Source organism: Meriones unguiculatus, chromosome 5 (assembly GCF_030254825.1).
Source record: "Meriones unguiculatus strain TT.TT164.6M chromosome 5, Bangor_MerUng_6.1, whole genome shotgun sequence".
In the NCBI taxonomy this organism is placed as follows: domain Eukaryota; kingdom Metazoa; phylum Chordata; class Mammalia; order Rodentia; family Muridae; genus Meriones; species Meriones unguiculatus.
The window spans coordinates 83,995,606-84,022,664 of record NC_083353.1 but is presented as its reverse complement, the minus strand read 5'-3'; the positions used below and the strand labels follow the sequence as shown (position 1 = coordinate 84,022,664).

The following is a 27,059-nucleotide window of genomic DNA, read 5'->3' as shown; positions in this document are numbered from 1 at the left end:
CTTATAAGCAGCAGCTGGAAAGAATGAAAACCTTTCTTGGAGCCATTAGGAAACATTTGCAGGGCTCAGTTTTCTCCCGGCATCTGCACTGTTGAGTCCAGAGTCAAAGATCTGATGGTTGCAGCACAAGCCATGACTGGTAGGAATACCAGTGGTAGCTTTCGTTTGCTGTTGCAGGATAGGGCCTTGCACATCCTAGGCATGTGCTCTACTACTGAGCTATATTCCTAGCTCTTGGTTTTTCAGACAGGGTCTTGCTAAGTTCCTCAAGCTGAGTGAATTCTCTTTGTAGCCCATGCAGGCCTTGAACTTGTGATCCTTCCACCTCAAGTCTACAGAGTTTCTGGGATCACAGGTCTATATGACCAAGCCTGGCCAGATAGCCTTGAAGAGTCCTGGAGGGTGACTGTCCACTAGGCACAGTGAGGCCTTGCCTCCTGCAAAGGCAACTCCTTATTCTAATGGTGAAACACCAAGAAACCTCCTCCTACAGCTGTGGTGGAGGGAGGGAAAGTTCCTTGTAACCAGAGCATCCTAGCAAAGGCTTCTGCCAATGGAGAAACTTCACCAAACTTACTACTTGGGGGCAAACATATTGCCCCAACCCCAGTCCCCTGAAGCCTTCTTTAGCTGAGGGAGAAGTAGGGAATTATGAAATGTGTGAAGGCCATAGCTTGGGACATCCTAAGATCATAGAACATGTCCCTCTTTACCTCCTATTCCCCCAGGAATCCAGGCTAGATAGTAAGAGGATCACAGCTGCAAGAGACTACAGAGGAGCGGCCAGGAACTCCAAGCTTCTGACAGTCTTTCACACTAGAGACTTAGTTTCTACTCCCTACGAAGCCAGTGTCTCACAAATGGTTATAAGCATCCTAAAAGGTAAGCGAGCCACACAACTAGACTAATGTTGGAATTACCAGACAGGAAATGTAACTGTAGCTTGTGTTACAGAGACTAACCAATAAGCAAACAGCATGTAAGGACCATAAGATAGCAGGTTCTCGAGTTGTGCCTGCACGCTTGCAGTGTGCTCAGACAGATGTAGTTCTGGCTGAAGCTCATTAGCTATGCACACACATGCAGGCAGAACACTCAAATCTAAAACAAACAAACGGGAGCTGGGAAGATGCCTCAGTGGGTAAGAGTGATTGCCATACAAACATAAGGACCCAAATTTGGACCCCAGCACCCATGTAAAAGTCTAGGTGAGGTCATCTGTGCCTGTAACGCCAGAAGTATAGGCTACAGTCCCAGTTGTTAGAGCTTGCTGGCCACCGGCCTTGCTCCAGGATCAGTGAGAGAGCCTGTTTCGAGGACTAGAGCAGGATACTGTTCTTCCCCCAGCCTTCTTACGCGTGCACAGAATACACCCAGCACAGTTGGGGAAGGCAAGCAGAGGTAAGAACACTAGTGAAAGAAAATACTAAAAATAAAATAGATTAACAGATGAGAAATTCTGGAAAGGGCTTATCAATAGACAGTTCATCTATGAAGCTGCGAAAGTCAGTGCAAAGTTTCCTACTGAAATGTAAAAAGCAAAGTTTAAAATGGAATGGGGGAGCAGAAACTCAAGAGCTTTAAAACATGTAAAACGTGTTATAGTCCCAGCACTTGGGAGTCTGCAGAGGATGATTAGGGCTTCACGTCTAGCCTGGGCTACATGAGATCTTGTCTCAACCGAAACAAAACAAAACAAAACAAAACAAAAAAAAAAAAAATGAATAACTTGGAGCCAGGAAGCTCAGAGAACACAAAGCACGACAAATACTAAAATTACCCTGCGTATCTCAAACTATATAAGCCAGACACAAAGGAAAAATCTTGAGAAACCTGAAGAAAAATCCATTTCACCCATAAACAATTATTTTAAAAAGTACAGTATGTGGGACTGGAGGAATGGCTCAGCAAGTGGGAGTGGCTGATCTTGCACAGCTCCTACAGGGCAGGCAGCTCACTGCTCTGTGTAACGCCAGTTTCAGGGAGATCTGGCGCCCTCTTCTGGCCTCTAAGGGCACTGCATATAGTGTACAGATAACAGGCAAAACACTAAGATAAAGATAAAAAAAAGAATTGCAGCGCGGAGTGCCATATTGGTTATTGAGTCACCGTTATCTGTCACAGACACTTCACAAGCGAAACTCTTCCTCTGAGCGGAGTCCTTCAATCCCGACCTGGACGCGCCAGAGCAAGCCACGTTCTTTTCCTCCTTTGCAAAACAATTTTTCCTTTGAGTCAATAGCGACTTCTCAGCCGAGCTCTTCATTTCAGAACTGGAGACCCGGGCACAGGGCACTTGGTTTCTGTCAAGGTAAAACAACCGGTTGACTTCCGGCGGCGGCGGTGGCTGCGACGGCTGCGAGCCCCGGCCAAAACTACGAGTCCCAGGCTGCCTTGCGGCCGCGTTGCCCACCGGGAGGCATCTCCCGAGACTCCGCGCGTCCCGGAGCCGCGAGGGTCGGCGGCTTGCGGAGCTCCTGTCGCCACCATGCCGATGAAGGGTCGGTTCCCTATCCTCCGCACGCTGCAGTACCTGGGCCGCGGGGACGTGGTATTTAAGGACTCGGTGAAGGTCATGACCGTGAACTACAACACGCACGGGGAACTGGGCGAAGGCGCCAGGTCAGTACGAGTCCCACCCTGCGAGGTTCGGTGAGAAGCGGAGGCGGCGGAGGCCGTCCCCACAAATCCCGATCTAACCCGCGCGCCACTCCGCACGAGCCGCGAGGCCGGCCGCTGTGTGGCGCGGGAAGTGCGTTGGGTTCGGAGTGGTAAGTTTCCGCACCTGCACACAGCATGGCTTGGCTGCTGCTTAGGACAGTTGACGACTGGAAGATCTCACTAACCCATTAGCATCTCTGAGCAATGCCTTGGGCCCTTCAGTACTCACTGAACATTTATTGGGCCTCCGAAACACTGGCTTCAGTACTGGGAGTTCCAACAGTGAGGGAGAAACCAGCCCAAGACTATCAACAGGAGTGGATTTGTGGGACGGTTCCGAGTGAGAGAAGAGAGGAGTTCCGGGTGGAGAGTGGTCCCTTGACTTCAGGAGAGCCAGAAGCTGCCTTCTAGACATTTTCTCTGGTCAAGTGACCCCCAGGATCTAGGACCTAGTAGTTTGGGATCTGCTGGGGTGAGGGCTTTCTGGAAGGCTGGGTGTCAGTAGACCGGAGGGCTCATGCTCTACTCCCCTCTGTTAAGGATTTCATGTTCTTAAGACGAATCTCTCAGGATGCAGAGCGTAGTCATTTGAGTGACAGGCCTGTGTGGTAGAAGCCCAGAGCAAGCACAGCTGAGGCCTCTTCCTTAACTAGTTGTGTGGATTTGGGGTAGTTCCCTCAACTTCCTGACCCCATTTTTCTTAACACCCCATCAGTGTCTTGGTGTGGTGGTGGTGGTGTGTTGGAGAATCAAGTACCTGGCAGAGTGCAACAGGTGCTGACCATTGGTCATCTGTCCTCACAGTAAGAACTACTCTTAAGATCCTTGGTGCCTGTTTGTTCTCGTATTTGGCCATGTCTGGTTTGCTTGCACAAGGCTCCGTGCGTTGGGGGGAGCAGTAGCAGAGGCCTGCTGATGGTTAATTTCTGCCTTTAAGCTTTTGAATGGTGTACTATGGGAGTCTTCAAGGCTGTGTTTGCTCCGCAGAAGCAGGACTTTCAGCTTTTCAGGTTTTGTGTTGATGTAATTACTTAAAGGCCTGTGTGTGTGTGTGTGTGTGTGTGTGTGTGTGCGTGTGGACACGTGTGTGCATGCACCACACCATCGTTCAGCCAAAGGTCATGTTTCTAAGGAGCTGGCAAGCTCTTTTTTTTTGGTTGTTGTTTGAAATAGGGCCTCTTGGCATAGGCCTCATGGATTTAGCTAGGCTGGCCAGCAAACCCTGGGGATTCTCTTGTCTCATTCTTTCCTTACTAGGATTGAGATTTACAAGTGCCACCACACCTGGCATTTTTACTTTTTTTTTTTAGGCTTATTTTTATCTGTGTGTATGTGTCTGGGTTTATTCACACCATGTGTGTGCAGGTGCCCACTGAAGCCAGAGGGCATTAGATATCCTGTGAGGTGCCTAATGTGGGTACTGGGAACTGAACTCAGGTCCTTTGGAAGAACATTAAGTACTTTTTTTCTTTCTTTCTTTCTTTCTTTCTTTTTTTTTTTTTTTTTTTAAGATTTGAGTACTCTTATCTGCATGTACACCTGCATGCCAGAAGATGGCATCGGATCCCAATATCGAGCCACTATGTGGTTGCCAGGATTTCAATTCAGGACCTCTCGAAGAGCAGACTAAGTGCTCTTCACTCCTGAGCCATCTCCCCAGTAAGCACTCTTAATTGCTGGGCCATTTCTCCAGCCTCAAATAAAATCTTCCTTAAGTTTTAGTTGAGACGGGGTCTCACTATATGTCTTTAGCTGTCCTGGAACTCCTACAGAGAGCAGGCTGGCCTCCAGCTCACAAAAGATCATCTTGGCCTCTCTCTGTTTCCTGATTACTGAGTTTAAAGGTGTGTGCCACCATACCTGGCTGGCTTTTTAAAACAGTATGTGTGAGGGTTTGCTTCCATGTATGTTTGTTCACCACATGTATGCTTGGTGCCCACAAAAGTCAGAACAGGGAGTCAGATTCCCTGGAACTGGAGTTATAGATAGTTGTAAGCCACCATGTAGGTGCTGGGAACTGAACCCAGGTCATCTGCAAGAGCAAAAAATCCTCTTAACCACCAAGCCATCTCCGTAACTCCCTAGCTGATTTTTGTTTGATGTTGTTTTTTGGGGTTTTGTTGTTGTTGTTTTGTTTGCTTGGATGTTTGTTTTTTAAAAGTGGTTCTGGGGCTCCAAACTTTGGTCTTCAGCAAGCATCTTAGTGATTGGGCTATTCCCTAGCAACTGCTTTAATTTTTTGGATTGGCCATTGCTTGCATTCTTGGCTTATTGGAAGAGGAATGTGGTTCTCATGGCCATTGCCATTGCCCACACCTGTTGGCGCTACTTTTTTAAACTTTTATTTACATTTTGTAATCATCTTCCTTCTCCATCCCAGTCCCTTCCAACACCCCAATACTGGGTAGGAAAGAAAGGTAGTGGGGAGAGGGGTTCTTGTGAAAGGATAAGCCTGATGGATTCTTCTGCTTAGAAATCATCAACCAGTCAAAACCTAAGCAAATGCAAGTCTTGGAGGTAGCCAAGTTTCAGCCTAAACAAGTAGAAGAACTTGACAGCTTTAGCCACATGGTTCTGTATTTAGTCAAGAAGGATACAGGAAGGGGTTATGGAACCTTCTTTCAAGGTTAAGGAAAGCTACTGAGGACAGGCGTTTGGGAAGTCAGTTCCTGCATGTAGTTTCTGAGAGCCCATTTGTTGTGTAAAGCTGTAAAGGTGATTGCATTGCAGACCCCAAGATGTTGGAGATGCCAGAGTTGTGCGATACCTGCCAAGGAGAGCTGCTAACAGGGTGTGGAACCAACCTAAGAAAAGTAGTGTGTTGCAGTCAACAATGCTGAAAGGAGATCTGGAGTTCTTTGAGAGCAGACATGGAGATGCACATGGGTTCATTTTTGGAAAGCTGTTACATGAGTTCATTTCTTGCCTTTTTCAGGAAATTCGTGCTTTTCAACATCCCTCAGATCCAGTATAAGAACCCTTGGGTACAGATAATGCTGTTTAAGAACATGACGCCGTCGCCCTTTCTGCGGTTCTATCTAGGTAAGTGAGGCATGCCTGTCCTTTTCTAACCCTCTGTGAAGGTAGCAGCTGAACTGTCTAACAGCTGTGGCCAGTTACCCACTGGCTGCTGAGATTTAGACCCACCTCCTTCACCTGTCTTTCTCCAGCTTATCTCCAGTTGTCCTTTGCCTATAATGTGGGCAAATTTATCCACATTCTTTTGCAGCTCTGTGCTGGTGTGTCTTCACTTTTTGCCCGTTTTACAGAATAAAAGCAGAGATCCTTTGCTGGAGATATATGTCCATAGCTCAGTGGTAGTGTGTGCATTGCACTACAAAAACACCAAACCAAATATCCTTTAGGCCTGGATTTGGCCCTCAGGCATCTAGTGCCCCTTAGTGCTGACCTTAGTCTTCTTTCTGGTCCCATCAGATGTTTTGTGGGTACCTTACTTTCTTGTCCTGATGCCAGGCACTAACAGCCCTTTCCAGGTTCACGAATGAACTAGGTAGAAAGTGCCACAGAAAGTAGAAGGACCATTATTCACTTGTGTGTGCTGTACATATGGAGTGTCACTGGGGGGCAGCTTGAGGCCAGGTGCTGGACAGTCAAGGAGTCCATGGCGAAAAGCTCTGCTCTGTGTTTTGCAGGGGTGGGAGGTGTTCTGTGTGTGAGAGACACAAAATACACAGGAAAGCAGTGTGGTAGTCGAGTCGACAAAGTCTTGTGGTAAAGGAAAGCATTCACAGAATTTTGTATTTAGGGCCTCACTGTGCTTGTTGGGCAAGTGTTGCAGCTTGGAGCCACAGCCAGCTCTGGCTATGTGATGAAGCCATAGCATGGCTAGAAACAAGACATTTCTCTTTGGCATTCAGTCCCTTTCTGCAGGGGCAGCAGGTTAGGACTTTTTGTTTGAGATGGGATTGTGTAGTACTGACTGGCCTCAAACTTGTGGCAGTCCTCCTTGCTAAGCCTCTCAAATGCTGGGTTTCAGTACAGCCACTGTATGCCTGCCCGCTTTGCCTCTGATTTTCATGTAAACAAGAATCTAGGAAAATTCCTTTCCCATTTCTAGATGGTAGAGTCAGTGAAAGAAAGAACCTGTCCCTGGCTGCATCTGGGTGGACTATTGGGATGTGGAGCTGCCCCCAAAATTCTGCTCATAACATAGCAAGACCATTTGCTTGTCCTGGTAGTGCTTCTGCCAGCCATGTTTGTATCTTGTGGGGAAGACTGATTAAACCACAGGATTGCATTTTGGCCCCTGCCAACCACAGCCCAGTGCAAGGAAGGTTTGGGAGGAGCCTGGTACATTTTCTTTTGCAAAAACCTTTTATTTAATATTATTTCTGATAATCATCTAGGGTCTTTCAGGTGCTAAGCATGTGCTCTACCACAAAGCCATATCCCATCCAGTTTATCCTTTTAGAGACAGGGTTTTATTCTATTGTCAGACATCTCAAACTCCTGGGCTCCTTCTTCAGCTTTTCTGAGCACTTGGACTCCCAGCTTCTGTTGATTTGTTGCAGCTAAGCATCTTCCACTATGTTAGTCTCTCAACTCATCCAGTCACCTGCTGATGAGCTTTGCATGAGGTTTAAAGCTGAGACCTTGAAAAAGAAGTTTGAAGATAGCAGGGAAAATGCCAGGACCCAAATCCAGGAAAGGGAATCTGGGTGAAAAGAGCACTGAGAAAGGCATGCTCAGGCCAGAGGAGCGCTTTGGTTCTGTAGTGGCCATGAACAGCCACAGAGAAGGGATAACGGAAGTGAGTAAGGGGTTGGAGGGCCGGGAGACTTTTGAAAGACCACATCTATAGCACATGTTCTTGCTGTGTGACAACAGGGTAGAGGGTGTAGCCTGACCAGAGAGCAAGCTGATGACTTATCTCTCGCCATCATATAGTCACTGCTGCCATCCTAGGACTCACCTTCTTGACCTCATCCAATCTTAGTCACTTCCTAGAGGGCCCACCTGCAGATGTCATCAGGAATTTTCAACACAGTTTTTGAGGTCATACTTAGTTGAGTACATCTGTAAAGTCACTTTTCATTTCCAGTAGCATCTTTTAGAAGCCAGTGTGGACGGTCTTGTTCTTTGTATATAGTGTTCTGAATATAGTTCTGTGTGAGACAGTGGTGTATGGAAACTTTCAAGTCTGTGGCCTTTTAACTTCCAACCTCCATGTCAGGGGCTTGAAAAAAGTTTTAATTTGTGTCAATTCTAGGTAATCCACTTCTTTTTTTTTTTTTTCTGGTTTAGTAGATTTGTGGCATGTCTGCGATGCATTTGCTTGCCCCAAAGCCCTTCTCAGTTTTCCTTACAGGTATATAATTACATTTTAATCTCCTATGATACTTTAGATTTTTAAATTTATGTTATGTGGTTAGGCAGAGTGGCATACACCTATAATCCAAGCACATGGGGACGCAGAGATAGGCAGATCTCTGTGAGTTTGAGGCCAGCCTGGTCTACAAAGCGAGTCCAGGACAGCCAAGGCTATACAGGGGACCTTGTCTTGAAGGGAAAAAAATGTTATGTGGTGTGGATTTGCTTGCATGAGTTTGTGTGTACCGGATGTATGCTGCAGCCAGCAAGGGCAAAATCCTCTAAATCTGGGTTGCAGGTATTTTTGAGTTGCCACGTGGATGCAGGGGATCAAAGCCAGGTCCTCTGCAAGCATTATAAATGCTAAGCCATCTTCCCAGCCTGAGATATATTTATTTAAATGTGTGTAACTGGTGTGTGCCAGCACAAGTGCTCGTTTACGCATATGGAGGCCAGAGAGGGTTTTGGATGTCTTCCTCTATCACTCTGCCTTTTCCTTTAAGGTAGGGTCTCTCCATGAACCTGGGGTTTGTGTTTTTGGATAGGCTGGAAGCCAGCAAGCCCCAGAAATCCTCATTTCACCCCTGCTAGGGACTAGGATTATAGATGTGGCATGGCCCTCTTGTTTTGTAGGTGTTATCTTAACTCTGGACCTCATGATTGATTGTGCAGCAAGTGCTCTTAACCACAGAGCCCTCTCTCCACCCTGTGTGCTTTTCAAGTTCTTTCCTGTGTATAAAGGCAAGGCTTGAAATTGAGTTTTGTTTTCTGTATTGAGGATATCCAGCTGTTGAATACACATACTATACTTTTCTTCATTGGATTTCCTTAATATTTTTGTTCAAAATCAATGACCTTAATGAGTGGTCTCTCTGTGCTGTGATGAAGGACTGACAGGTTAATACCTGCTTCAACCTAGTAAACCAGCAGATTTCCAAAAGAGGGAACTTTGAGAGCACTGAAGTGATAGCCAGGAGAGACTGTGAGTGAGTGGGTAACAGGGTGTGTTTATATTATTAAAACCATGGAGTTGTTTTGGTTAAAATGTCAATTGTATGCTTCTTTTTTAAAGATTTATTTTATGCATGAGTGTGGAACTGAAATTACAGATGATTGTTTGCTATCATGTTGGTGCTAGAACTGAATCAGTCTCCATCCTCTGGAAGAGCAAGTTCCCTTAACTGCTGAACATCTCATTAGACCCCAATTGTACGTTTTACCACACACAAAAGCTACTGTATTATATAAATTTCTGACCTTTCATTGATCTTTGTATCATTCTCCTCTTACTTTGTTATTTTAGGTCATTTGCTATTTTTTTTATTTGATATTTATTTATTTATTGGTTTGTTTCTAGTACTAGCCTTAACTTTATGATTCTCTTGCCTTGGCATGCTGAGTGTTAGAATTATAAAAATTTGAAGATGTTTGCTGTTTTCTAGGAAAAGGCTAGCTGTAGTTTTGTCACACTAAATTATAAACCATCTTTACAGTACTGAAGATGCTTTTAGTATTTTGAACATTTCATTCTCTTGTGGTTTGGTATTGGTTTTTGTATTTACATTTGACATAATTTCTGGTAATTTTATGAATTGCCTAAGATATTTTACTTATAGAAACACATCATCATCAAGACATTCCTTCCCTAATGTTGGCAGTTTTCTTTTGTTTCAGTTCACTGGTCTAGGCAGTAATAATGTAGTGGGCCTTCACAAATAGTATCTGAATTTGAGTTAAGCAGCCTCTTTAAAAGTGCCATCCATTGTCTACCCTTAAAAGCTTTAAGCACTGCTACGTGCAGTGACACCCACCCATAATCCCAGCACCTGGGGAGGCAGAGGCAGGTGATCTCTTGAGTTCGGGGACAGCCTGGTCTACAAAGTGAGTTCAGGAAAGCCAAGGGTACACAAAGAAACCCTGTCTTGAAAAAAACAATATAAAGTTTTAGCCACTGTATATTATATTTTCTTAATAACAGATTGCTTTTTATGTGCATTTTTTGTCATTAGCTATTGTTTTTATTTTTTAATTTGAAAAATGGCAAACTATCTTAAACATTTCGTCAAGTTATCTTAGAGTTGTGAAGTCATTAATAAGAAAATACTTAGAATGCACATATATCTGATTCTGATGAAATCCTGAATCAGATATTATGTGTATTCTAAGTATTTTCTTCCAGCCTCTGGCTTATAGTGTCTTCTACAACAGAAAGTAAGAAATTTTATATTCAAGTTACTGACTTTCCTTATGATCACATTTTAAACATCATGCCTGAAAAAAATTTGTTCCTTAGTAAGATTATTAAGACTCTTTCAGGCCAGGCATGGTGGCACATGCCTTTAATCCCAGCACTCAAGAGTCAGCGTGAGGTGGATCTCCATGAGTTTGAGGCCAGCCTGTTCTACAAAAACCGAGTCCAGGACAGCCAGGGCTGTTAGGCAGAGGAACCCTGTCTTGAAAAACCAAATAAAAAAAAATATTTTCTCCTGTTTTTTTGGGCAAGCACTGTCTGATAAGATATATTCTTCTGTAAGTTTTATAAAACATTTTAGCTCAGCACAGCTAGACTTGGCCCTTGAAGACAGGGCCAAGATCTCCACAAATTTATTTTGTCCTCCACATGTGGACGAACACACACAGTAGTAGTTTTACAGCTCTGGTCCATTTTAAGTTTTTCCTAATGTTTATTTGCATGTGAGTAGCCAGTAACCAATGTTTGATTAAAAAGCTTAAATTGAAAATTTCTTGCCATTATTGCTGAAAACAGTTGTGCATAATAGAAGGATTTATTTGGTCATGAACTTGTTTCTGTCCCATTTGGTGGTATATCTGCAGTTGGTGTTTCTGTGTTGGTTACAGGTAGCCTGTAACTCCAGCTCCTGGGGGCCTGACACACTCTTCTGGTCTCCTTGGGTACCTGCACTTTCATGCACAGATGCACATATATATATATACATAATTAATTTAAAAAGAACATTGAATTCTACTACTGAAAGCGAACTGGAGACCAAGCTGGTCTTGACTTGTCAATCATCCACCTTACAAGGCCATTGGTATGTGTCATACCTGGCAGTCCCAGCCTTTTGAGGCCGAGAAGTATACCTGAGTCCTCAGCTCTCCTGCCCTTGTGCCTCTTGTTTGCAGATACTGGGGAGCAGGTCCTGGTAGACGTGGAGACCAAGAGTAATAAGGAGATCATGGAGCACATAAAGAAAATCTTGGGCAAGAAAGAGTGAGTTGCTGGGGTAACCTGACAGGAACAAACCTCAGCCCAAAAAGTATGTAAGAGTGAAGGGGATGTGTAGGGAGGGTGGAGAGAGGGAAGGTTCTCCAGGCTGCTGCTTGGGCAGTAGGGTCAGTTTAGGCTTGGTCTTTCTGCTCAGAAGATGTGAGCTGAAGTCACAGAAATCAAATCAGTTGTCCACTCCCCTGTGACAATGGACAGGGCTGCCCTTGCTCTGACCTGCATGCGGCTAAAGGGAAACTTAGACCCTGTTCCCAAATTTTTTCTGCTCCTTGAATGAGGAAGGATAATAAGAAAGGAAATGAAGCCAAGAAAGTCTCTAAAGACCCAGGCTCCTTCACTCCTGTTCCTGTGGGATGCTATAGTGGTTTGTTTCCCATGGAAGAGGCCGCCTACAGTCTGGAGCCCCTGGTCATGCTTTGCTACTGTGTGTGTTCCTTGACAGGGAGATCCTCAGGGAGGAAGAGCTGAAGAAGCATCAGCACTCTCATCCGGCCAACTTTGGCCCCCGGAAGTACTGCCTGCGGGAGTGCATGTGCGAAGTGGAAGGTCAGGTGCCCTGCCCTGGCCTGGTGCCCTTACCCAAGGAGATGAGAGGGAAGTACAAAGCTTCCTTGAAAGCCAATACTTAGGTCTAAGCAAGGTCACTTGGGATGGACTGGTGACATATGACAGGTGGAGATGGATTATATTTGTACCACAAATGATGGAACCCCCTGGAATAGAAAGGCCAGCTTGCATGCCCATTTAAAGGACATGGAGAGAAGTCCAGGGTTGCCAGCTGTGAAAAGATGTCAATAAAAGATTGAGTCTTCCTGTACATAGTAAGTCTGGGCCTGCTGGTACAAACACCACCTGTAGCAGACAACTTTGGGCTGAGAGGGGACAGGGCAGTGTGTCAGTGACTGTTTCAGTCCTATGATTGCCTCCTGGTTCTATCATTTAATCTTCCTGCAGTCCACTCTGGAAGCTGTTCAGGACTACTGTTACTGGTGAGCCAAATGTAGCTGGCAGAGTAACTGTTCTTACTTAACAGTCCAAAGCAAACATGTGAGCACTGTACTAAGCCTTGTTTCCTGAGATGCTCACATGGGTGGAGGGGTGTCAGTGGCACTGTGTTGCTCCAGCAGCAGGGATCTTTATGGCCTTGAGGGTGAAGATGCCACCTGGGTGTGCTTTCCTAGTTATTTTCCATTGCCATTTTTCAGTTATGTACACTCCATCTTTCAACCTTAATATTTACCACAGACCCCTTGGCATTTGGCCATATAGGTACAGGTTTATGGAATGTAACAAAATAGTGGTTATTTAAAATACCCAAGGCCTTTTAGAGGCAACAGAGCAGAGCTACTGCCCTCCCCTTCTCCTGGCCCCTCACCTGGCTCCTGTGTGCAGGGGCCTCTGGAAGGCAGAATACCTGGAATGCTTATACTTGCAGTATGGTGTCTTTCCATCCTCTGCTCTGGTTCTGGTTTGTGAGTTTGCAGCAGACCAGGTAGGGACTGCAGTGGAATGAGTGCTTGTGGCTCTACTGTATAAGGGAGAGGAGTACATGATTAGAATTTGGTACAGCCCCAAAACAGGTATTCTTTTGAGTTTCTGTCCCCAGTGTCCCTACTGGCTGGCACTAATGAGAGAGTCTACTTCCTTCCATGGCAGAGATGGTGGCCAGGCTCCAAGGGGACATAATTCTTGAGCTTTGTTTTGGTCTTGATACTGGGTTCCTGCCAAACTTGTGGCAAGGATGCAGGGGCAACATGTGGACAGCTGATAACTTCTACAGAGCCACTGTTACTGATGGCCTGGACTTCTGTGAGCAGCAGATGCAGGTATGAAGAAACGAAAGATATTGGCACAAGTCATTTCTTTAAATCTGTCTTTCCTACTTTGTGTGGTCAGTTTCATGTGTGTAAAACCTGTCACTACTAAGACTTGACATGATGGTCCTCTGAATTGACAGTTTTCATATGGACCTTCCGCTGGCAGCTATGAGCTCGGTAAGGACCTGCCTCTGAACCCTCACATGTATAGGTCAGGAGTCATAAGAGCAGTATCATTCAACTATTGAATCTGAGGACACTTTTTTTTAAACCCCACAGCAAATACCCAGTGTGTGTGGCTAACACCTGCTGATACCTGACTGCACACACATATCTGCAAGGTCCACCATGTTCTAGAAATGTTTATGTAAGGTCCTTACCCCCATGCTTTATGGCCATGAGAGAGTTTAGCCTGAGTTTTTCCACCAAAGGTCTTTCCAACTGATGAAGGTGTTGATGAAGGGCCAAGAACAGTCTCTACCCACTGTTGATTCCCAGGAGGGGCTCAGGCCACATATTAATTACTGTCTGAGGAAAAAATGATGAGTGGCACACATGCTAATCTTTAATTTACTTTAATAGTATAAACCTCATGTAGGTAGTATTAAGCCACAACAACAAAGCCACATTGAACAGCATTTAGTAAAAGGCGCTCGTAACCATGCACAGCAATTTTCTACACAGACACAATGATGCAGATTCTCCTTCAGGACTGAAGACATTGATTAGATAGAAAATTCAGTTTAAAAAGAGCATGCGGGTTTTAAATGCCATCACATAGCTCATTTACATGGGGAGAAAAGCTGTACAAAATGGCAGCTCTCCACAGGTTTTAAACCTGGAATCAAAAGGTAATGGCATCCATGGCGTTTTCTATAGTATGAAGGGCAGAAGTTACACAACCGGTCCCAAGAAAATTCCACACTGGACTTTCCTTTAGTAGATGTCCTTTAAAAAAAAAAAAAAAAAAAAAGCGGGGGCAGATAACTCAGTTGTATCTTAACAGAGAAATCCAAACTACAGGTATAAACTAGCTGGTACTATGAAAAATGTGCAGCTTTTCAGTTACAAAACTAGTTGAACACTGATTTACAAGTTAATTGGGAAAACAGACTAGAAAAATATTACAGCACTTGAGTTGTGTGTGCAGTAGCATTGGCATCCGTGAATGAGCAGGCTGTTGGGATGACAACTGATGGTACTTTCCTGAAGAAAGGCCATTTTTAATGTGCAGTCTATACCAAATGTTACCCAAACACTAAAACTTAACGGTGATAATGTTGAGCTTTTTTCCTACATTCTGTGTATAAATACTAAAATTATTGAAAATTAACTGAAAGTGCATATTGCTGAGCATTAGAAATGTCTGAGATCTTTCTCCTTCCTAAGCCACTTTTAAGTTTACTGTTTAAGTTGTTGCTAAGACAATAGCCCCCAAAGAAAATGAAAGGATTCATTTAGAGACTGCCAAGCTTCCCTGTGTTTTACTTGGAAAGCCACTTCCAATAGTGCGATTGTCACAACAGGCAATAACACAGGCAAGATTGAACAACCATGAGGGGTGAGGCCAGGGACACAAGTGGGAAGCTGAAGCCAAATGACCCACGTCTCACCAAAGGCACTGAGGACTAACTACAGTCTTTACAGTCTTAACAATTATTTCTTAGAACGCTCCAGTAGTTTATTTCAAAAACACAAAGCAACCTATGGGTCAGGCAAGTTTTTACACTTGGCTTCCTCAGAGCCAAGTGCCTGCTCACCATAGCCACTTAGCAGCCCTTAGTGGGCTGGGCCCCGTCTCCCAAGTCCACATCTCAGCCTAAAATCCCAATCATAGAGGGGACAAATTTCACTAGAATAGACCTGGTGGATGAGCAAAGTATGCCAACCTTATCTTACTATTAAATACTAACTTTTACAGAATGTAGTTAAATCAGGATAAACCTCACTTCTAGTTAAAAGGGTCAATTTACCATTTGTGGTTTATATGCCACAAGTTAGCTATCAGCATTGTTTTCAGAGAATGTTTGGTAGGCTGGTTATTTTTTTTTTACCACCAAGTCTTGCTGACAGCACAGGGTAAACAAGGGAAAACTGCTGCAGCCCCTTGGCTCCTGAGTGCCTGTCTATGAGCCACACAAAGCTCCAGGTTCTGGAGAAGGCTGAGGGTCTCACTCACTAAGTTCCTTCCAGTTAGGCTAAACTCTTCTGTGAAGAAAAAAAAAAAAAAAGCAGATATAGCCTTAGTTTTGGATATTAGGCTAACATCTCTTCTAGCTCCTGGGCCCTTGTAAACTTAAAGAACTGCCCCTCCTGTCAGGACCTTTCTGGCTCAAGGCTTCATTGTGCAGGAATGAGTGACACCTGGCCCAGGCAGCTCCTTGTCCCTGGAAAATGAAGTTGGTAAGAAACTCACCAGCACAATGTCCCTGTTAAGGGAACCTTACAACCCCCACATCCATTCACATTAGCAATGCTAGCATCAACTCTTGACAACATAAAAGTTTGAATATGTGGCTACATGTCTGTATACATAATGTACACCTATGTACACACATTATATACACTGTACAAAGAAGATAATATGAACACATGTACATTCATTCAGTCATCTAGGCCTGTAACTCTGGACATGCACAGTGCGGCTGAAGGGACAGGTTGTGCACACAAAGTGCACACTGGTGGGAGGCACTCAATGAGGAAGTCCAGAACTTTATACAAAACACCTAGGCCAACCCCATTTCCTTTTGGAGTTAGCTTTAGAAACTGACAAAAGCACTAAGACTTGCAAAGAACCACATAATCTGGAGACTGGAAGTTAGGCAAAGGAAGAGGTAGGGCTTTCTGTTCTGTTTTGTTTTGTTTTGTTAGCCAGTGTGAGATGTTCCCAGGACCCTCCCCCTAGAGAAAAGCAGCTATTAGGTGGTGCTTTTTCATAGCTTGGACTTAGAGAGTTTCAGCAGCACCAACAGCTCCACTGCACTCAGCCACTGGAAAGCCACAACAGGTTTCCAGACCCCCATGACACCAGTCCCAGATGATAGTTCCGGCTGTCAGGGATACTGATTTGAGGAAGTGCATGAGCAGGACTACCCTTCAAGAAACAAGTGTGTGTAGTGTGGGTGCCACTGCTCCACTTGGGGGCCACACTGACCACCCTGGTTGATGCCGTGACTGTGACTACCTCAGTAACACTGTCCACATCTAATACTGACACTGACAAACTAGAAAACCATTCCAAGGGCATAAGTGACTCCTTAAACTTGAGTACAGAAACTCAAGACAGTACAGCCTCAACTGCAGCCTCAGCATGAGACTAGGCAATAAATAAGCCCCTTCAATACACTGCGAACTGGAAGGACAGTGACCAACTAACAATTTGAGGAGTAACTAGGATGACTTGCTTAGGGAATTTGGTCTCTGTCTACATCTCCTGTCCCACATTTCAACATGGAACTATCTTAACCTTATTTGACATATTTCTGGAAAAGCCCAGTTAGCCAGGTCAGAGCTCCTCTCTGAGAGAGGAATGTCTAGACAGGTCAGTCCTGCTTCATCAGATTTAGAGTATCACAGACTCTAAATCAAGGGTGGCAAGTCCTGAAAGCTGAAGCCTAGGCATCATTGGGCTATCTCTAAGAAAGAAATTGGGGCTGACCTTCCTAGGTCCATTTGACAAGAGATGGAATGGAACATTCAAAGTTTGAAATGATTTCAGTTAAAGAGAACATTGTATAGATATAACTGTTAAAGGTAAGGCCACGAAAATCTGGACAACCAGTAAAGGAAGGGAGTTTGGCCCAACGTGGCCCTGCGAATTGGCCATTGCCAATGACGGGACTTTTTACAAAGGACCAGGTTAGAATCACCAACTCTTTTCTAAGCAAACTCCTCCCCCAACTCCTCTACTGTCATCTTACCAGAGGTTGGGACTTCTTATCCAACCATAGTCTAAATAGCCTAATGGGAGCTAGGATGCCCAGGCCCTGTCTGAGTGGCCTAGAAACTGGCATGCTCACACTGTAAAATCTTAAGGGAAGCAAAGCCAGAAACTATAGGATGAACATATGTACTGTAGGAAACCTCTAAAGATATTAAATAGACCCATACTTAAACTCATGTCTAATCCTTTTGTCTTAACTTTGACATACACATAAAAAGAAAAAAAACTTAAGCTGGCAAAATTAGGTCCTTTCCATTTTATACTCGCCATCCCTGCTGTTCTACAATACTGGCTTACAAATCTAGCTAGGAATTCAGAAGCTAGAGATACTATCTGCACTTAAGCCCTGCTAGCAGTGAACAAAGTGTCATTAGCGCCTCAAAAGAAAACAGCCAATGCAGCCTTGAGATCCATAGCTGTACCTGTCCACCAACAGGTACAAACTTAACTTTCTTAGTTTCTGCTATCAAAAAACGAATAACAAGTACCTGTCCCAACCTTCCACTTTTTTCCTGCTACTGCAGTCTTGTGCCCATGGGAATGCAGAGAGCTTTAAAGTCAGATCTGTCTTCCTTGGAACTGAACTCTGCACTCTTCTTGGTAGCTATTATCATTATAACTTGAAGGAATTTGTGAATGAGGGTTTTTCTTTTTGATTTTGGTACTGGGAATGGAACCCAGGACCTACCTAGAACATGCTAGGCAAGCATTCTACCACTAAGTCACCACTCTACCCTACTCCCCAGACCCTTTTAAAACTCAGGAGTTTCCTCATTAAGTTGCTCAGGTTGACCCTGAGTCTATAATCCTCTTGCCTCAGCTTCCCAAGTGCTGACATTACAAGCCTGCACCATATGCCCTAAGGATTGCTTTTGGATCCTCTTTAGAGGGTAGTCTTCTTGTTATTTCAAATGCCCCAGAAAGCTAGCACATACGTGGGGGGAGGGGGGGGACTGAAAAGCATGGTCTTCAAGTACACTGAAACCACTAACAGAGATCAGAAAGAATGTATCTTGATGCCGTTTGTTCAGTCCCACTCCCTCACCAGGTATCAAGGATACACAGCCCCCACTCAGCTGCAGGTTCTGAGTGAACAATTGAAGATACTGGCTCCTCCAGGCACACCAGTAATAGGAACCCTCACTGCTGAAGCCGTACTTATCCCGAACATCATGAACTTCTATAGGTCATGTTGTTGAAGACTGCATATCACCCACCTTGAACTTTTTTGGTCAAAGGCTCCAATTCCTATGAATTGGTAGAGGGAGCTGGACAAACTTTCAGTCATGGAAGAATTATGACTCTCACCACAGGCACTCTGACAAGCTCCAATCTTAATTTTGAAAATTAGTGAAGCCCAGGTTCTGGAATAGTCTGCAGACAGACATCAAGGATCAGGACCATGTGGGCAAGGACTGTGACATGCATCTCTGGCTGACACAGCAGCTCTTAGTGGGTCACTGCCAATTCTGTCACCTGCACACAATGCCAGGAATCCACATTTCATTCACAGGAATTTAGCTCAGCACCACCACTGTACACAGCTAGGAGTGCTGCCCTCTTCTAAATGTGAACGATTGTCTCCTGTACCCTAGTGAGTTTTCACAGAAATCATTAGCATTTTGACAAAAGAGACAGTTTTCCATTTGCACTGTCCACAGGCAAGATGGTAACATTGCAGATTTGATAAGAAATGCTTAGAAAGTGCTAACATTACCCTGGTAATTAGTAGCTATTAATTCCAAGGACTCTTTGTTTTTCTTTAAATGTATTTACACATACTGTTCTTAGGTTCTTTTAATACTAGTCTCTGATATTATAAAACTTCAGTATTGTTTTTTGCCCTTTGAGAATTTCTAAATACAAATTGAATTAGAAGGTTATTCCAAAATCTGCTGCACCAAAAGGTGTGAAAACATTTCTTAGGGCAGGGAAGTATTCTACTCGTCTTTAGTTGCTATTGTCTGGGATGAACAGGAGGAAGTGGCTAACACACTGGAGACACCTGCATACACCAAGACACTGCTACTTCCCTTCCCTTGCACCTGCACAGTCCTAGGAGGCATCCCACTGTTGGTGGCTGTCGGCTGTGCACTATAGACTGGCTCCAGTGATCTGGCCATTATATTCTGCTGTCTCCATCTTGAGGATGTAGGGTATTATGCTGTCTATTGAAACATTGCCAATGAGACCAGTAAAAAAAAGTTCTTCTGTTATGTTGGAGCTCATGAGCCTGAGTGCTGGCAGGCGGACAAGAATCCTGGCCAACCTGGAAGAGAGAGCAGACATTAGAGAAATGAAGTATCTAGCTGCCTGTGGCCAGTTCTTGCAGGTCCTTTTGGACCCACACAGAACTAATCCAGACATCAATCTGCTTCTTTGTTGTTGCTGAAATTAAAAAAAAAAAAAAAAAGTAATGAAAGTTTAGCATGAAGAGAAACAAAAAGTACAAAAGATATATATGCAGGATTGGTGAGATGGCTCAGTAGACAGAGTTTGATGTCCAGAACCCACATGGTACAAAGAGAGAACCAACTCCTACATATTGTCCTACAGTTACACACAGCCCCTATGCTTTTTTTTCTTTTCTTTTTTTTTTTTTTTTTTTTGAGACAGGCTTTCTCTGTATAGCCTTGGCAGTCCTGAACTCTTTTTCAGACCAGTCTGGCCTGGAACTCAGAGATCTGCCTCCCCAAGTGCTGGGATTACAGGTGTGCGCCACTGTGCCAGGCTGTAAAAATGTTTTTAACAGTAAGTATGAAGTTCTCTTGCTGTTTAATGCTACTCTTCCCACCTGCACACAAAAAACTGGAAATTCACCAACAGACAGTAAGTTAAAATATGGAGTATTCCATAATGAACTACTACAAACTCAATAAAGGATACTGTGGTCATGCACTTCTGCAGTCACAGCACTCAGGAAGCTGAAGCAAGAAGAGTAAAGTCAGAGGGAAGCCAGCTAAGTGAGACATAACTATCTAAGAGTTACTGGTAAGCAAACAGATCCATACTGTTCAATAAATATTTAAAAGGAGCACAGCTGTGGTGTGTGTGTGTGTGTGTTCATGGTTTGCTCCCCTTGGCATGATAGCCATGAGATAGCAAAGTATATCAGTAGCCAAGTGAAAAATAGTTTTAAAACAACCCTTCTGGAACTTATGATCCCAGTTATTTTTTTGTATAACATGTTTTGAAAGCAAACATATAAAATATGAATAGTAGGTAACCTTGAGTAATAATGCTTTTTGAAGTAATTTTCTTTCCCTCTTCCGCTTTCTAGGGTGTTCCAAATTTGCTGGAGTATTTATGAAAAAAAAAAATTTTAGATTGATGTGTATGAAATGCTTTACCTGAATATTTGTATGTGTACCACGTGAATACTAGGTGCCTGCCGAGGTCAGATGAGGATGTTAGAGCCCTTGGAACTGAGTTACAGACAGCTATTGGCCATCATGTGTGTTCTGGGAATTGAACCCTGATCCTCTGCAAGCGCAATAACTTTTGAGCCATCTCTCTAGCCTACTATTTCTCAACTTGTGAGTTACAACCTCTTTGGGAGTCTACAACATAACATATTTACAATTCAATTTTTAACAGTAGCAAAATTATAGTTATGAAGTAGCAATGAAAGTAATGACATGGTTGGGGGTCAACATAACAGGTGCTGGCTGCCAAGATTGTTTTTGACCTGAATTTGATTCCCAGAGCTCTCATTTGTGTGCACCAACACAGAAAGGAAGTAGGTATCATGTGTAATGGTACATGTCTTTAATCCCAGCACTTGGGAGACAGGGAGGTGGATTTCTGTGTGAGGCCAACCTCGTTTAAATTCTTTTCTTTCTTACTTTTCCTTTTTCCTTTTCTTTTTGATCTAAGGAGTTAAACAGATCAAGTGGTTTCAGGAAGTCAGCAAGGTAAATGAGGCTGGACTTGCTGGAGTACCAGCCAACTCAGCTGGGCCTCATCAAGCTGAATGAGGAGGCAAGCCAAGGTACTTCAAGAGAAGCAAATATGAAAAAAGGTACAAAATAGGGAAAGTCTGAAAAGTGAGTTACAGGGGCTGTGAGGTGGCTCAGTAGGTAAAGGAGTGTGCCAAAAAGTCTGACCAAGTGTTCAAGTCTCAGGACTGAGGGAGAAAACTCTGAAGGGTTGTCCCCTGACCTCCAATGAAGCACCTTGCTACATGTGCCCACACATACACATATTAACACACATTCACACTCCTAGAAAGTATGTAAAAAGAGAATTGCAACAGAACATGCTATATACTTAAAGCTCTCCCCTGGGATTATGCCTAAGTGGGTTTCTGATTCCTGTAGGAAAGCTTTCCTCATTCTGTCCCTGACACCCATAAGTACCTTCATCTCTAACCTCTCTTTCCTGAGTCCCTAACTGGGTCAGGAAATGAGACATCTACTTTCTAATGCTGCCGAATTCTGGTTCTAGAGTGAAGAGTTCTGCCTTGTAGACTCCAGGACCTTCTGCTGACCATAGGAACTATGGGAGCACTGTGGCCTAAGGGAACAATCTCCTTGCACACAAGGCCAGACTGGAAATGTGGGTAGGAGTACATAAATAGACAGTCCTATTCTTTATACACCAGAGACTGAAGTAATTCTCTATAAGTGACTCAGTGTCTTCAATGATCCTAGTGGAAACTGGTTTTAGGAACCTACACCTGGGCTAAGGAGACGTGCACAAAACTGTCTGGACTATACACAGAGAAATCCACTAGAGCCATTGGCACAACAGACATCTACACAGAGTGTACAAGTCTGGATTGTTATTTTCGTTTACTTTGGGAAGATGAAGAGAGTTAGAAAATTTGGCTTGGAAAAGCTTGCCATACATTCTACTCTTTGATAGTCAACTATACTGTCTAAATATGTATGAGGCTAATACACACCCTATTGTTAAAATATTGCTAATTAATTCTTACCTACATAAAGGGACTTTTTCCCACCAATTTTATCTAAGGACAAAATTACCTTATGCAATTCACTCCTTTATATGGACTAGATTTCTTTTTTGTCAATTAATTTAATGCTGCCTCCCCCCAAGGGTACTGAGCACCTCTTTAATGTGTGAGAACTGAGCCTCAAGGAATTAAATTCCAGAAGAGCACTCCCTTTCTGACTCTTACCAGCAGTTACAAGCTTCCTGCCTAGCATGTGCTTATTTTTGCACACTTTTTCTTTCTTTTTTTTTTTTTTTTAATTAGTATAGTGTTCTGCCTGCATGTACACCTGTGCTCCAGAAGAGGACGCCAGATCTCATCTTAGATGGTTGTGAGCCACCATGTGGGTGCTGGGAATTGAACTCAGGACCATTGGAAGAGCAGCCAGTCCTCTTAACCTCTGAGCCATCTCTCCAGCCCTGCGCACTCTTTATTTCTACACCTTATTTCAGTGATCTGTCAGAGGCTCTGCCAGGTTGCTACAATCTGACCCAGCTACACACACTTCTTTCTGTGTTGGGCAGTCTTGTGCCTCACCTGTATGTGTCTTCTGAGTAGGTTTTCTGCACATAGTCCTGTAGCTCCATCTGTGCCTTCTCCTGAAATTTCTCAATCTGGCTTGTGCCTGTCAAACCTGGATGATCTGAAAACAGAAAAGTAAACCCCAAGTTTTCCTCTGTATTTGGAAAGTGTTACAGACATCTTAATCTTTTTAGTTTGCTGATACTCTTATCAAATATAAGCAATCAAACTCTGAAAGCTGATTCAGTGAATTAGGAACTTGTCAGACACATGGGCTTTGCTCTGTATTTTTCCAAGGCTGCAAGACTCGCAGGAGGGGTGCAAAATCTAACACCCCCCTCCCCAATGGCTCTAAACTAGTTTCTTTACTATAGGAAAGAGATTTCTAAAGATACATGAGGAATATTCTCTTTCCAGATATTTAATTACATAATGACTCCTTTTGATACTTTTGTTGTAAAGTAAGGAGTCTGAGGAGGAAGAGAAAGGTTATACTACATTCAATCCTTGCTGTTGAGGTCAATGATCAGCCCAAGTAACTTTTCTAGAGGCTTTGAGAACAGCTATAGAGAGGAAGAATATGAGGCTAGCCCAAGTGCCTTTTGGTTTCCACCAGAAATTCTGCCTATTCAGCTGCTATAGTCAGACATATTGCTATCCAGAGACAGTAAAGCTAAGTTTCAATCTGCCTGGATTATATATGCTCAAAGAAAAATGACTACTGTACAGTGGTCTTATTTAACCACTCGTTTGGTTAGGGTAAAGATCAGATCTGTTCAGAACATGAATCCCCAGGCACATTTCTTCAGGGCTGTAGTGACAGGCATTTAACAACTGATGTATTGATGCTAGATATCAAAGCACTTATTATGAACACCCTGAGTTATGTAAAACATGGAAAGGCTCGCCTACACAATTGGTGGCAACATGGCCGAGTTCAGAAACATCAGGAGACACAGTGCAAAGTGTCACAAGTCCCCACCACATATCTTACCGGGGCTAAAGAGAACTATAGCTTTAAGGTATGCGTACTCATAGCCGTCTATATCCAGTTTCGCCATGCTGTTACAAAACTCCTGCAGCTTCCAGATGTGCTCCATGACTTGCTTTATCCGGTCACCTGAAAGCTTATCTAGAAAAAAGTATCAGAGCCTCTGAGGAAAACTGCTAAGAACAAGACTTGTCTTTTAAGGAGTCACACACAAATGGAGGTAAATTCACTTTCTAAAGAGAACCAAGTCATTTCAAGCTAGTCAAGAGCACATTTCCAAATGAAATTGAATAATATGAGGTGTCTATGCCTAGAGAGATGGTTCAATAGTTAAGAGCACTTGGTGCTCTTGTACAGGACCTGATTTCAGTTCCCACACCATGTGGCAGCTCATAATAATTCTGTAATGCCATTTCTAGGTGATTTGATGCAATCTTTTGATCTATGAACACTGCACACACCAACATAAAATAAAAACTTACTTTTCTTTAAAATGGGTAGTTACATTCAGCTCACTGTCCACACTGCCTCAGTAATATAGCTAATTCAGCCTGTACTTGTCAAGGCTTAATTCTTTTATGACAACTCATACCTCAGTACATAGGATCTAGTTTCTGCAGGGCCACACATGCTAATCCACTGGATTATCAAATGTTAGATGCCACTGTAGATCTTACTAGAGGAGAGTTGTTTGTCCAGTCACAACAGTTGGGTCAACCCTGACACAGGCTGGGTTTTGTTATCTGGGCACAGATTGGTTCAAGATAGACTCTACTCCCATAACCCTAGGACCTACCTTCCTGGATGCTGTTCTGCAGGTGGTTGACAATGGCTGCCAGTATGGTGGAAAGACTCATAACCTGTGCGCACTGGGCTAGGCCAAGAGTAAAGAGCTCATTCCAGCAGGCCCGTACTAGGCTGGTATTGCAGTCCTGTCTGGGAACATAAGGATAAGGCTTAGTGTGGTGCATGTGGCTGACTCTAAGCATGTGAGCTTTATAGACTCAAAGTCTCAGCACCATCCACCATCTAGCAAGGGTGTGACAATGATCTATTATATGTTCAGGTCATTCACAGAAAAAATGACCAAGTCCTTGAGGAAGTCTGTGAAGGTTTTAACAAAAGTCCTTTAGATGATAAATTATAAGATAAGACTTTTTTAGGCTAGCAAGGTAGCGCAATTGCTAAAGATACTTGCCATTAAGCCATTTGAGTTTGATTCCCCAAATCCACATGGTGGAGAGAACCAGTACCCTTCATTTTCCCTCTGATCACCACATGCAAGCTGTGACATAGTTAAAAAAGAAAAACTTAAAGAAGAAAAAAAAGAAACCTGTTTTTTTATGTGTAAGTGGTATGTGTCCATTACTATATGGGTATATATGTATGTGTATATTTGCATGTAGGCCAGAGGTCAACATCAGATGCCTTGCTCAACCACACTCCACTTGAGACAGGGTCTTTTACTGAATTTGGTGCTTACTGATTTGGCTAGGCAGGCTGGCCAGTGAACGCCAGGGAATCTATACTTACCAGCCCAGTTTTGTGTTTTGCAGACAACCACTTCTATGCCTGGCTTTTATATGGGTTCTTGGGGTCTGAACTCAGGTCTTTCTATTTCTGCACAGGCTCTTTACAAAACCATCTCCCAAGGCCCAGTAATGAGAAACTTTAATAGTAGTGGTATGCACTAAAATTCCTAGCACTGGGGTGGCCGAGACAGATGGAGATCCATAGGACTCTCTTGCTAAATAAGCCTTAGCTTCAGGCTTCCCAGCCTGCTGTCCCTAGAAGAGTATGCTTGCATTGGGCATACTCCAGTGCAAGTCCCTAGGTTCCTAGGACTCAGGTTTTGTCAAACCTAGCTAATTGAGTGGCCCTGTCTCCCAAGGCATGCTCCCCTAAGCCTACTTGGGGAGCATGTATCTTGTATCTGAGAAAAATACTTGAGCTTGTTTCTATACACATATACACCATCTAAAGTTTGTTTTTGTGGGGCTGGGGATGCATAAAGCAAACATTCTAGCACTAAACCATATCCATAGCTCCTCTACTAAAGTTTATTAAGGTTTCCCATAACATTCTAAATCCTATTAGTCCTAGCTCAGCTCTAAGTATATAGGTGTTTGTGACTCAGGTCCTCCAGCAAAGATGAGCAGATCAAAGGAAAAGCACTGGCTACAGATTTTGAAGGGAATACAAGCCTGGCAGGCAGAACAGCTAAAGCTGGAACTGAAACAGCTCTTGTGTAGTCGATACTCGGGAGAATGACTGTAGGTGACATACTGAAAAACGTTTGATTTCCCAATCTGCCTAGAAGCTGGAGAAAGTAGCTTCTAGACAGAGCTATTTCCTCTAGTTGCCTCAGCTCAGCTACATGGAACCATTCTCATTTCCTAGGTACAGCTTTTATTTGTTAGGATTTAAGAATAGTATGTGTTTTATTAAAAACAAAACAAAAAAAACACCTTTAAAGGTACTAGCCTGGGCAAAGACATTGGAGAAGCTTTTAAATTGCTCGGATAGAAAAACAAGAACCACTCAGGGAAGTAGGGACATCACTATTTAGCTGTGTCAGTACATCTGCATGACTGAGATGTCAACTGTCTCCCACATGTTCTAAGAGTTCACACGAATTTGCAAATGTTTATTCAACAGTTAGTGCCTATCCAGTTGCCCTGAAAATGAAAAACCAAACCTGTCCATCTCTCAGTTAATAACGAAGTGAGGTGAACTATTGTCATAATACCCAACCCAGTAGCACACTGCAGATCCCCTTCCATGTTCAGCGCTGAGTTAAAGGTGCTTTATTTGTCAGAAGTGAGATGGCTTTCCAACAGCCTTATAGCTGTCAAATGCCATTAATGATTCTCAACCCCGATCTGCTTACCGTAGGCCACTGCTATGAACCAGTGGACAACCTAATGTTTCCCACGTATAACCTGTGATGATTACCCTGCAGCATGCATCCATTCACTTCATTCCCAGTATCATGTGGCTTTTTATGTTCTGGCCAAACTATAAGCCACAACAGTTGCATATTCCAAATGGACATTAGTTACTCAGCCTAGTTAGCAGAGCTGGCATTGGGACTGACAGGAAACAGTGATGTTCATGAACAAGCAAACAGGCCACAGGCCAGTGGTCCTCACAGGTTGGCCAACACTGAGGCAGGGGGATGTGTAGACAGGAACCAGTGCCCTGACATTCTTCCTATCAAAGGCCAGACACAGCTCCTAGCAACAAGTCTTTGGCACATACAAGAACTACTGTTTCCTTCAACTTGTTCCACTGTTTCCTTCAACTACATTTAATAAAACTGTGGGTCACTGAGTGAGTTAAGTTGGAACCATCACACTCAAAAGGACCTCAGAGACCTTGCTGCTCATTCCTAGAAGAGCAAATCCCATTATTCAAGGACACCCAGGAATCTTAAAGGCCACTTACCCAAGTGCCTGGAAGGCTGGGATTGACCTTGCCCAGTGCATGGACAGGAAAAGCAGGCGGGATGCCGACTCGCAGATATAATGCACATTGAGGTACTCTGGCATAGGACTGGGCATTGTAAGCTGGAAAATAGGAGGCACTGT

The 27,059-nt window shown here is 43.7% G+C and overlaps 2 protein-coding genes across 7 annotated transcripts in view; one reads left to right on the top strand and one right to left on the bottom strand.

Annotated features, from left to right (window-relative positions):
* Positions 1 to 2,398: 2,398 nt before the first annotated feature.
* On the top strand, positions 2,399 to 12,056 carry Mrps25 (mitochondrial ribosomal protein S25). Its single transcript, XM_021638245.2, has 4 exons — positions 2,399 to 2,622; positions 5,597 to 5,703; positions 11,137 to 11,224; positions 11,682 to 12,056. The coding sequence occupies exons 1-4, from the start codon at positions 2,489 to 2,491 to the stop codon at positions 11,866 to 11,868; spliced, it is 516 nt and encodes a 171-aa protein (XP_021493920.1). The 5' UTR covers positions 2,399 to 2,488; the 3' UTR covers positions 11,869 to 12,056.
* A 1,559-nt stretch (positions 12,057 to 13,615) lies between these two features.
* Nr2c2 (nuclear receptor subfamily 2 group C member 2) overlaps positions 13,616 to 27,059 on the bottom strand; it is a 57,258-nt gene continuing 43,814 nt past the window's right edge. For all 6 annotated transcript variants that reach the window (XM_021638244.2, XM_021638242.2, XM_021638243.2 and 3 more), the window contains 5 exons: positions 26,917 to 27,038; positions 24,266 to 24,405; positions 23,473 to 23,610; positions 22,494 to 22,599; positions 13,616 to 19,268 (listed from right to left, as the gene is read on the bottom strand). In XM_021638244.2, the coding sequence (XP_021493919.1) occupies positions 19,094 to 19,268; positions 22,494 to 22,599; positions 23,473 to 23,610; positions 24,266 to 24,405; positions 26,917 to 27,038 (681 nt within the window). In that variant the 3' untranslated portion in view covers positions 13,616 to 19,093. The remainder of the gene's footprint in view (positions 19,269 to 22,493; positions 22,600 to 23,472; positions 23,611 to 24,265; positions 24,406 to 26,916; positions 27,039 to 27,059) is intronic.

Coding starts and splice junctions, on each gene's coding strand:
- Mrps25 (XM_021638245.2), top strand. CDS start 2,489: ATGCCGATGAAGGGTCGGTTCCCTATCCTCCGCACGCTGCAGTACCTG. Junction 5,704..11,136: donor CTTTCTGCGGTTCTATCTAG/GTAAGTGAGGCA, acceptor TCTTGTTTGCAG/ATACTGGGGAGCAGGTCCTG. Junction 11,225..11,681: donor AAAATCTTGGGCAAGAAAGA/GTGAGTTGCTGG, acceptor GTTCCTTGACAG/GGAGATCCTCAGGGAGGAAG.